Source organism: Anthonomus grandis, chromosome 8 (assembly GCF_022605725.1).
Source record: "Anthonomus grandis grandis chromosome 8, icAntGran1.3, whole genome shotgun sequence".
Classification (NCBI taxonomy): Eukaryota; Metazoa; Arthropoda; class Insecta; order Coleoptera; family Curculionidae; genus Anthonomus; species Anthonomus grandis.
In genome coordinates this window covers 26,255,693-26,268,577 of record NC_065553.1, presented here as the reverse complement: position 1 = coordinate 26,268,577, position 12,885 = coordinate 26,255,693, and the positions used below count along the sequence as shown (strand labels likewise).

Genomic DNA, 12,885 nt, shown 5'->3' with positions numbered 1-12,885 from the left:
TCCCAAACCAAACCAACTCCTCTAACACAGAATAACACAACAGCAAACAATATCAATAGCCCTCAAATTACACAACAACAATCCCCACAACAAACTTCAAATATAGAAAAAATCAACCCCATTCTTCTACTCCTAACTTAAGATGAAAACCAAATTTACCAAAAACTAGACAATATAATTCATAATATAACACTAAAAATTAACCAAAACCCTCTGATAACAAATCCCCTCACAAACTTGAATAATGGACAATAAAACACCAAAATACTTTAAAATCATAAGTTGGAACTCAAATTCATTATACCCAAAAAGATTTGAATTCCAAGATTATCTATTTAATCAAAATATAGATATAGCCCTTATTCAAGAAACATTCCTACGACCTCACACATCCCTTAAAATCCCAAACTACACAATATACAGAACAGACAGGCCAGAAAGACTAGGAGAGTGCCTTCTCCTAGTCTTTCTCAATCATAATTAAAAACTCGATAAATCACTATCTAATTTCACCTCCCAACACCTTCCCACAAATAGAAACAACAGCCATTAAACTAAACTTCGAAAATAAAGAAATGGTCATAGTTTCTGCCTACAAACCACCAAAAATACCTCTAAACAAAACCATCTTAGACGAACTGTTTAACTCAAATCACCCAACAATAGTGGCAGGCGATATAAACAGCAAACACAAAAACTGGGGATGCACAAACAAACAACAGAGAAGGATGTACACTAAATACTTATGCCACAGAAAACCTCATAAACATACACGCCCCAAAAGAACACACATATTTTAATTTCAAAACATCAGACATTTTGGACATAGCGATAACCAAAAACTTCCCATATAATATAACAATTTCAAACGATAATTCCTTAGCCACATCAGATCACATTCCAATAGTCATAAAAATAACAGATCTTTTCTACAAACCCATAATAAACACAAAGAAAATAACAAACTGGAAAAAATTTAATGAGCTGCTACAACATACACATCACCTTCCGCTCCCGAAAACCCCAAACGAATTAGAAGCAAATGTCCACACCCTCACATCTCAAATTATCGAAGCATTTGAAAACTCCACACACACAATTCCAATAACCAACACACATTCCTTCGCATTTCCAAAAGATCTAAAGAATAAAATAAAATCCCGGAACAGACTAAAGAAACAAGCTCAAAGATACTTAGACCCAGAAATTAAAAAAAGAGTAAATGCATTAAACAAAGAAATAAAACTAGACATAAAAGAATTCAACAACGATCGATGGCATAATTTTCTTAAAACGCTAGAAGAAAACGATGAGCATAAAAAAATTCTGGCAGCTAAGTAAGACACTCAGGGGAAAAACAAAGTCACACTACCCGCCCTTACTAAACTCCAACAATATATTAGCAACCACTGAACAAGAAAAAGCCAACATCTTTGTAGAATCCTTAAAAAACAATTCTATATTGACCAAACATTCAACAACCCCGATCTTGACATGAAAATAAAAAAATTTATAGAAAATCTAGAAAAATACCCAACAATTCCAGCAAACCTATCCAGACCAGTTTCTTTTAATGAAATAACTCAACTAATTAAAAATGTGCCAAACAAAAAAGCACCAAGATATGACAGGATAACAAACCTAATGATAAAAAAGACCCCAAAAAACATAACCCTAGAACTTACGCACATAATAAATATAATCCTAAAAACTGCTCATTTCCCATCATAATGGAAAAAAGCTCTAATAATACTTATCCCAAAATCAAATAAACCACTTAAACATCCTTTTACCTACGCTATGTAAAATCACTGAAAAAATAATACTAGATCGTTTAACAGAAGAAACTGAGGAAAAAAAATAATCCCAAAAACTCAATGCGGGTTTCAAAAAGAAATCTCAACAGAACATCAACTTTGCAACTTAATACAAAATATAATAGATAACAAAAACAGAAGAAACGCAACAGGCCTACTTCTAAAGTTATACCAACAACAAATAAACATAAATCTAGTTAAACTCCTATAAATCTATTTAACCTATACCAAGCAGACATCCCTCAATACTTCCCAGCCACAAACACAGCCCTCTTTGCCGACGATACTTGCATATTTGCAACAGCACAAAAAGACAACATAGTTACTCAGCTCCAAAAACACCTAAACCTTATACTAGAATGGGCAAAAAAATGGAAAATTAAAATAAACACTGAAAAAACGAAACCCCTACTAATTTCCAAAAAAAGAACAAAGCCAAAAAATAAAATTAAAATAGAAAACAGAGAATTACATTGGTCAAATAATGCTAAATATCTAGGAATCCACCTGGATAGACTAGGTAATTTAAATAAAAACCCATATAGAAAAAACAATCCAAGAATGCAACGGACAATTTCAATCTCTATACATACAGTCTACTATGCAAAGAAAGTCCCCTGAACTTAAAGAACAAAACCCTAATCTACAAGCAAATCATAAGACCCAACTAACATAAGGATCAAACGCATTCATCAGAGCCCCAAAAACATATATAAAAAAAATGCAAACTATCCAAAACAAAATTCTTAGAACAATCACAATCACAGGCGCTCCGTGGTTTCTAAGAAACGACGAAATACACCCCGATCTCCAAATAGAGAAAATTGACAAATTCTTACGTAAAAAACATATAAAATTCAAAAACAAATTAAAAGACTGCAAAAACAAAACAATAAAAGAATTCCTTTTAGAAATCAGACCACAAAAACAAAATAAAAATTTATTCGTATAGAACACCGCTATGAGGGAACTATTTCACTAGATTACTTAAATTCACAATTAAACAAAAAGAAAAAATCCAAAAAAAAAATATTATTTAAAAAAAAAATAAATCAAAATAAAAAAAAAAAAACAGACGGAACTTCCAGCTCCGACTTCCAGCAAAAGCTTTGACTCGTCAAAGCAAAACACCCCACCCTCCAAACCCCAAAACCAATCCTCAATATAAAAAAAATCCCTTGCTCCCGCACCGCACACCTAAGGTTGCATCCAACAAAATCAAACCATAGTCCAAGAAACCAAACCAAAAATTCCCACCCAGAGGAACATCAAAATATAGGCAAGAGCCTTCCAGCTAGCCGGTGATCCACAGTCCAATAAAGATCCACGGCCGCGAATATACCAGCTGTTTTCCGTCATTCGGGAATCATCTCGATAGTACGATCGGCGGGCACATCGCGCGACATCTCTGAAGACACGTGGAAAATTAGCGAATCTTCCAGAACAGTAGTCTACCTAATATACAAGTAGCCTTCGCCGTTGGAGGCCAGTTTAAGGCGAAATATTAGCGCGACTTTTAAACCGAAATAAACAGTAGTAAATAAATACAGTGTAAATAAATATTTCTACTAGTCTTATAAGATCGTGTTTAGTGAGTATAATAAATCAGTTGACTATTTTTGTGCATCGAGTGTTTACACCAAAACGAACGTTAAAAAAAAGCTGCAATACATAAATAATCTACTTACGTTCACATTTAAAAGGTTCATCAAACTGCGATTGTTTCCATTTCTTCTGTTCAAATCCAGGGCAGCACTTCTCGCATTTCACCCCACACGTGTTATGCTGACAATTACACACCAGTACTTTCGGATTGTACAAGTCGGTGTTATCGCAACTTTGGGCATGGCCGTTACACATGCATCTTCCCCCAATACTGATGTCTTTTATAGAGTAAAAATACTGGAAAATATTGTTTTTTATTGTTAAAAATATCGTTGATTTATATGGTCATAATAAATACCCTTCTGGTGACAGTGTGATCTTGTCTGGCGACCGACATGAGATGAGCTAACAGATTTTTGGTTCTTAAGAATCTGAGACGTACGTTAGTTGCCCTGGTCCATTCTTGTAAAACGGTGGAGTTAAAGTAGTGTAGGGCGGAAGGGCGGTTTTTTAGTAAAGAGATTGGAATCTGAAAAGTGCACAGATTTTGCAAGGTTTTTAGTTTTCTTATAGGCTTAGTAAATTATTTTTTATAGAATAGAGTGTTTTGTTTATAATTTTATGTCGTTTTCAATAGAGCTGTAAGATTTTGAGCCAATAACTAAAGGCATGATTTTTGATACTTACCAATTTATTATCATTAAGATAAACTTCCTAAATTAACAAATTACATTTAAAAGTTGCTTCAAATTCCTATTATAATTTTTCAAATTTCACTTTGGGTCATTTTAAGGTAATTGATTACAAATTTCATGCATTATACTCCCATTTTTAAGAATTCTAATCAAACTTCATTTTATTCCAGGCAGTTAAGGATAATTCAAAGCCTATTCGGGTAAAAGATTATGATCAAGAAGGTTTCGTCGTTTTGTGCAAGAAAGGCTGGTTTTTCAGTGCGCTTTTTCAAGTGGCGATCAAGAGACGACCGACAACAGCGCCATCTTTTTCAATTTTATGGAAACACGCGTATGGGTTAAAGCGAAATGCGGTTCTGCTGAAGTGCTGACCCGTAATTAGTTTGACTTTGTCTTTCGTGCGTGCCGTTCGTGTCTTCACATTTTTGTTTGTGAATCCCAAAGTGTTAAGAGTGACAATATTTTAAGGTAAGGGTAGGCTTTGATAAAGCTTTTGCTCTATTTTTTAGTGGATAGCGGTTGGCTGTTTTTTCTTAAGTAAACAGAAATGTACACTTTACTTTTGAAGGGTATCAGCTGTCGATTGTAACATATTACAATTGACACCGTAGTACGTGTTAAAATCAAAGTTGTTTTTTAACTTTATGCCGATTTTATTTATTTATCTGTTGACTCCTTATATAGCAAAATTATTTGTTGTCTTATTGTTATAAGCCAATACGGCAACAAATAATTATCAAGTCTCTTTTAGAATATTTAACGATTTCTTTAAAAAATATTTTCTTTTTATAGTCATAAAAAATGGTGAAACCGAGACCAAGAAAGACCAACAGGGGACTGATACCTAAAGTTATTTATGAAGAAGCAGCAAGAAAGGTTATTGATAATGAGCAGACTGTTAGAAAAGTGTCTAAAAGTTATGGAATGTGCCATGTTTCATTAAATCGCTTTGTAAATGCTCTACGTAATAATTTACAGCCTTCTTACAAAAGGGTATTTACTGTTGAGCAAGAGTCACAGCTAGTCAAATACTGTGAAAAAACTGTCGATTTGTACTTTGGGCTCACTACACGGGATCTTCGTAAACTAGCTTTTCAGTTTGCATCTGCCAATCGGCTTAACTATCCTCAAAAATGGAATGAAGTATAAAACAGGCTAGTGAAGATTGGCTTGTAGCTTTCCTGAGAAGAAATCCTCATGTAACACTTCGCACACCCCAAGCAACAAGTCTTGCGCGAGCCACGAATTTCAACAAAGAAAATGTCTCCAACTTTTTTGATAAACTGGCAACTGTCTTGGAAAGACACAATTTTGAGCCACAAAATATTTACAATATTGACGAGACTGGTGTGTCCACGGTGCAAAAGCCAACCAAGGTCATTGCAAAAAAAGGAACCAAGCAAGTAGGATCAGTAGCAAGTCAGGAGCGTGGAACACTTGTTACGCTGTGTGTGGCTGTAAACGCTGTTGGTAACGCAATTCCGCCAATGTTTGTATTTCCCCGGTTGCATTTCAAGGATCATTTTATTAGAGATGGACCTGTTGGATGCGTAGGAAAAAGAAATAAGTCCGGGATGCAAGAAAATGAGTTTCTTGACTTTATAAAACACTTTGTGAAACACGCTAAACCCAGCGAGACTAATAAAGTTTTGGTTTTATTAGACAATCACTCTTCCTATGTATCCATTTCATTAATTGATTATTGCAAAGCAAATTTCATAACATTGTTGTCTTTTCCACCACACACTTCTCACCATCTCCAACCACTGGATCGTGGTGTATATGGTCCTTTTAAAAAATATTTCAACAACTACGCCGATCAATGGATGAAGAACGATCCAGGAAAGCGTATGACAATATATGATTTACCATCAATTGCTAAATCATCTTTACCTTTAGCCACTACACCAACAAATATTTTATCAGGATTTTCTTGCACCGGCATATATCCCTTTAACCGTGGAATTTTTCAAGATTCAGATTTTATACCATCAACGGTAACTGATAGACCACTAGATGAAACCCTACAGCAAACTCAATCTACAACAAAATCACTTACAGCTAAATCTGGTGAAATAGCTGAAAGTCAATTGGAACAATCAACGACAAGAGACACTAATTCTTCACCTCAGCCAGGACCATCAACTGTCAGGGACACCACTCCTTCGCCTCAACTACAACCGGTAGCATTTATTACACCTGATGTTCTAAAACATTTGCCCAAAGCCGATCTTTCTAAAGCGAAAAAAGGGGATTGAATGAAAAGAAAAACTGCTATACTGACTGATACACCAGAAAAAAACTCTATTGAAGAACAAACTTTAAAGAAGAAAGTTTCATTAAAACGGCAAATTGGCAAGGATGACACCACCAAAACAAATAAAAATAAGAGCAAGAAAGTGAATAAAACAGTTACGAAAAAACCGGTGGAAAATTACTCTTCAGATTCTTCTAATGATGACACTTTCTGTTTAGTGTGTTCTGGATCATATTCCTTAAGCTCAGAAGAATGGATACAATGTAGAACTTGCAGAGAATGGGCGCATTTAACCTGCACAGATGAAAACCCATTTTACGTTTGCGTAAACTGTAATTCTGATGATGAATTATAAGATTAATATTTTTATATTTCCTATTTTACGTAAAAAATAAACTTATTTTAAGGTGAAGTATTTTATTATAACCCCTTCTTTACTTTTTGCGTCGGTATAGATGGTTGTTACAATTAACACCATGCTTGTTACTATTGACACCAGATAGGTGCCAATTGTAACAGTTGTCATAGCCTCCTAAAAAGTGGTATAGTTTTATTTTAGTATAAATTTTATGAGTTTAAATTCCGACAAGTTTTATCGAACGTAGAACATATCCTTAGCAAAATAAATTTAGTTTTTTAGAGCGCAAGATTAACCAACGAAAAATAAAAAAGCATATTTTGTTACAATTGACACCGGTCTCCCCTATATATTACCTTCATAGCATAGTATATTGAATAACTTGCATATTTAATTAAGGAATCTTATATGTAACTTTTATTATGGAATATAAATTATTCTTATTCTCATTCTTATTATATCAGGGTTATTTAAGACTTTTAATGATATTTTTGTATTTTTGTTCAGGAATTCAAACTAAAATCATTAGCTGAAGAAAATTTTCAATTTATTTGAGACATTTGGCCCAGTTATTTATATATTCTATGATTATATTTTTATAATCATAGAATATGTTATTATAATAATAGTAAGTGTTACTCCATAAAATGATAATATTCCAAGAATTTGATGTAATTTTTTTAATAATCCCTAGAGATTTTAAATATTTTTTTATATTTTTAAGGCTTTTGGTAATTCTTCATTTTATTATAGTAATTTTTTCCTACTTCAAGCATTCAAAGTTTCATTTTGTTTTAGGTGTTTTAATGCTATTTTTCTCCTCTTTAGGGCATATAAAGTCTTATTTTTCATTGCATTCTAGGCATTTTTAAAGTAATTTTTTCATGCAATAAAAAATTAGTTATTTTAATAAGCTATTTTCGTTCCTAAATTCTAGATAATTTTTTTGTATTTCTTAAGTCGGAATTTCAGATATTTCAATTTATTTTTGTTCCGTGCTTTTAAAACAATTTATTTATTTTATTCCAGGTGTTTGAAATAGTTTTTACATGTTTTCTTGGATTCTAAATTAATTCTTCATTTTATTTTAGATTTTGGTCATCTTTTAGGCATTGCAAATAATTATTTATAACTATGATATGTTTATCAGGCTTTTGAAATTTTTCATTTCATTCTCGGCATTTAATGCATTCTATAGTTCTTTCAAGTATGCAAATTTTTTTTCAGGTTTTTTTTAGAGATCTTTTTTATCTATATATTCCACGTATTTGAAATAATTTTCCATAGCTTTCAGCCCAAATAACTATTTATTTTATTCTAGGCATTTGTCATTTACTCTTGCAGCTATTGAAAATCATTTTCTACATTTTTCAGACTCTTGCACTCATTTCATGCGTTAAACTCACATTCAATTCAATTTATTAGGTAATAATGCACAGTATATAAATACAATAGACATAAATGACACCTAGATACAGAAGTATCTGTGTGTGCCACATGATTCAAAACAATACTTCAACTTAAATATAAATAAAATATTCTCTGTACAAAGAAATACAGTAAAAATGGATTTTACCAAAGCTGGATTAGTTAGTATAGGTATCTAATAATTACATATACAAATAATACTGAATTTATAATGTATAGGTATATCACACAGAACTAAGTTAATAATATATAATGTATATATAATGAGCTCTAAAGATTGGCCCTTGATCATATTTTAGATAATATTCATTATATGTAGATCATTATATCTATCCTACAAAAACCAAGAAATTAACTGGAAAAAATTGATATTTAATAAAATATATGTTAGCTCACAAATCTTGTTTTATTTATTTTAATATATAATTAGTAACTAAGACATTAAACTTTTTTAAAAATTTTCATTTGGCAATAGGTTATAAAATTTGGGGCCCAAGAAAAATATTGTTTGCTGACTAATGTTCGGCTTACTTTAGGTAGGAGTATATTTTTATTTAAATTGCACCTGGTTTGATGATGATTGGTAATTGTTTGTTTAGAATGATGTTTATGTATTTAGGAATAACATGTTGCAGTAAAAATTGTCTTAATATCACTTATATCACCTTTATACAATTCATTAGTTGAAAACAATCTGGGTTTTTTAAACATTATTTTTATGATTGAATTCTGTACAATTTTAAGTGCACCAATACTGTTTTCGTAAGCTGCGCCCCAGAGCAATATTCCACATCTTAGTAATGGTTCAATTAAAGCCTTATATATCAAAATCAGTATTTTTCTTGAAAGAATTTCTCTAAGAATATAAAAATGATGGATTAGTGCTCCAATTTTTATTTAAATATATAACATGATAATCCCATTTTAAGTTTTTATCTATGAATACACCTAAGTATTTAATTGAATCAACCTGTTCAATAGAATTTTCTATATTGTTGACTTTAATATTTTGGAAATCTAGTCTACCGGTGTCCTTTATAGAAAATGTAATGAACTTTTTTGATTTTTTGCTATTTAGAGTGAGTTTAAAGTTATCTAAATTTTTTTTTATTAAGGCCAGACCATGTTGAAATTTTGATTTAACATCTTCCCATGTGTCCCCATAGAAAACCACAGAAGTATCATCTGCGTAGGAAACTATCTTCCCACGGAAATCTATCTCATTTATACCATTCATGCAGATATTAAATAGTATGGGTCTCAGCACAGTGCCCTGTGGCACCCCAGTCCTCACAATCTCTGGCTAGCTAATAGTATCCTGAATTTTGGTGTATTGTACCCTATTTGATAGGTAGTTCTTTAAGAGTAACAAAACGTTTCCTCGTATACCATATTTTTCCAGAACTTTCAATAAGATTGAATGGCAGACTGTATCAAATGCCTTTGATAAGTCCAGGAATGCCACAAGGCACTTACTATTTTTGTCCCACAACTTCATACATGGCATCCACTATGTTCATACCAAAGGTAAGCCCAAATTGGTTTTTTGATAGAATATTGTTATGGTTAAGATAGGATGTCAATCTTTCTTTAAGAGATTTCTCAAAGATTTTGGCAAAATTAGAAATGGTACTTATAGCTCTGTAGTTTTCCATGTGTTGTTTTTTACCTGATTTAAAGATGGGACTTACGGTGGATACTTTGAACTGGTGTGGTACTTTTCCAGTCTGAAATATTAGATTTATAATATGTACTAGAGGTTCTAATAGGTATGAATGAAGAGACTTTATTACTTTTGATGTTATTGTATCCTTACCTGGGGAGCAGTTATTTTTTAGGAAGCTTATATGTTTAATTACATCATTTTTTGTCACAGGTGGTAAATACATAGATGTTTGACATGCATTTTTTAGTTTAAATTGGACTGAGGGCTTTGCTACTGTATCTGATATTTTAAAGCCTGCATCAATAAAAAAAAGCATTAAAACTGTTGGCCAAATTGTTAGGATCTGCTATCTTAGTACCATTTTCCAGTTCAATGCATTTTATGTCTTACTTTTTTTTATCTCTGCTTTCATTAAACGCATCATTAACAAAGTTATATGTTTTTTTAATATTTTTACTATTTTGCTCAATCTTAGTTCTGTAGTATTCATTTTTTGTGTTTATGATTAATTTGTTGAGTTTATTACGATAGTCTTTATATTCTTTATGTTTTTGGGGAGTCGGATATTCACCTACTGAAACTTTTAGCTTATCTCTGGTCCTTATTGAAATAATTAATCCATTTGTTATCCATGGTTTGATTTTCCTAAATTTATTGTTTATTGTGATCTCATAGGATGAGTTATTGACTAAATTTGTAACTTCATTTACGAGACTATCCACTGCTGCTTCCGGGTCATTAAATTTTAGAGACTCCCATTTCGCTCTTTGTGCCAGGTCACATAACTGTTCAAAATTAATTTTTTTAATGGATTTATGTATGGTTTTCTCTCGGGTTTTCTCTGTAACATCTTCGTTTTTATAGCTGTTTTTTTTTCATTTCAATATTTATTAGTATGGGCAAGTAATCTGCAATATCATGGTTAATTATATATGGCTCAATCTTAACTTCCGTAAGTTTAGTTTTGAGACATACATGGTCCAGACATGTTTGAGATTCTGGTCTTGTTATATCGTTGTATAAAGAAAAAAACCCTTGCGCACTCAATATTGAGATATATTCATTTACCATGTGATCATTATTGTTTAAAGTATTTATATTTATGTCTCCCAAAAATAAAGAATTATTAGTTTTTTTTTAATGATTTAAATATAGGGTGAGATCAGTTAAAAAGTCAGCAGTATTTGAATTTGGTGAACGATAACAAACATATAAATTAAAAGTTATTTTTTCAAATGTAAAAATTAGAATAGTAATACTTACTCTCGATAAATCTTGTTTCAAGATGTGTATTTCAAGGTTTACTAAAGAACTTCTAGTGTAGACCAAAATTCCATCGAAAGCATTAAAATAACCATTATCATAATATAAATCATAACCTGGAATATTAAACAATGCAGCTGAGCTTAGACTATGGCACTCCGTCAACAAGATAATGTCACAACTTCCAAGATTGTATGATTTAAGAAAAACATATAATTTATCGATGTTAGATTTTATGCCCCTTATGTTAAGCAGCAGTATGTTTAATTGAATTTCATCTTTGTTTATGATATTATTAATTAATTCAGGCTTAATAGAAATAGTTTTTTGTTCAATAGATATATTATTAAAGACTTAATGTAGTATAACATTATAATATGCAATATAACAAAACTATATAAATATACATACCCAAAAATGTCAGAAAATTAACAGGAAAGAAAAACAAATAAAACTTAAATTATTTAATCAGTAAGTCTTCTTCAGAGAAAAGTCTAACTGGTTCTTCGTTCTGATTCTTTCGCAAAAATATCCTCCCATTTCGAGTAAATACAGAGTGGTACTTATTTACGTGTTTGGATTCCATAGTCTTTTTAAAAAGTTTTTGATTTTGTGGAGTCAAATCGTCATTAAAGTAGATTTTGTTATTGTTACCTTGTATAACACACATGTCAGTCTTCAATCCCTTCAGTTTCTTGATTCTTTGAAAAAACTTACTTTTTTCTGCCTTCGCCTTAAGTTCAACCAACAGTGCGGCATCATCTCGTTTTCCCAGTCGGTACACTTCCTGAACCGAATTTTCCTCCAAATTAATCTTCATACATCTGACAATCTGATGAACAATTTTATGCATATCAATAGTATCCTGTTTCGGAATTCCACTGATAATGATGTTTCTCTCCCGTTCTCTTTGTTCAGCATCATTCAATGATGTTCCTTGACTCGTCCCTTAATAGACTCATTTTCAGCCCTAAGCAATTTTGTCTCAGCCACCAATTGCTCAATGGCAACTTTTTGTGCATCAAAAGAATCGGATATGTATTGCACAGATATCTTTAATTCTCCAAATTCTCGGTCCACTGATTTCTTAAAAGAAGCGAGATACTTCTTAAACAACTCACTAAAGATTGTTCTCATCTTCCGTTCATCCATTTCGCCCGGGATATTTGTGTCAGCCTTCTGACAACAACTCACAAATTATTATCATCTTATTATCATATATACATCTTTATTATTCTGATCAGTTTTTACAACTTTTGCCTGCCTTGCATAGCTAGGATGGTATGCAGAGGGGCAGAAGGCATGTTCCAGACTTTTGTCCAACTTCAATTTTATTCCAGGCATTTAGTCATTTTAAAGACTATTCAGGTATTAAGGGTTTTTTTGAGATTCTTAATGACATTTATGGAAATTTTTCCAGTACAAATAAATTTTGTATGCATTGAGAATTATAATACCCCTTGTCTAAATGGATCTACTGAGGAAACGTATGAATCGTCAGGTAGAATAAATTCTACTTTACAAGTTTGTTCTTCATACAACAAAGTTCCTAATTAAAAAAGTTGCAAGGTTTATATATTGTGGAATTTAGACGAATTTTTATATTTTATTTAATGTTTTACCAAATTTGTATAAATGTTAATTTTTTGTTATAACCTCATTTCACAAAAAATTACAAAAAAAAATACTACCTACTAATTTTAAGCGCACGGTTATTTTAGAGCAACATTAAAATTTGACGCCATAATCAAGTTTTTAATTTCCCGAAACTATGACGTCACAAACTCATTTTCGTT

The 12,885-nt window shown here is 31.7% G+C and overlaps 1 protein-coding gene across 1 annotated transcript in view; it reads right to left on the bottom strand.

Moving 5' to 3' along the window:
• LOC126739393 (laminin subunit alpha) overlaps window positions 1-12,885 on the bottom strand; it is a 328,515-nt gene that overhangs the window by 278,033 nt on the left and 37,597 nt on the right. Inside the window, exons 4-5 of the mRNA XM_050445058.1 lie at window positions 3,781-3,951; window positions 3,506-3,719 (exon numbers count right to left, since the gene is read on the bottom strand). Coding sequence (XP_050301015.1) covers window positions 3,506-3,719; window positions 3,781-3,951 — 385 coding nt within the window. The remainder of the gene's footprint in view (window positions 1-3,505; window positions 3,720-3,780; window positions 3,952-12,885) is intronic.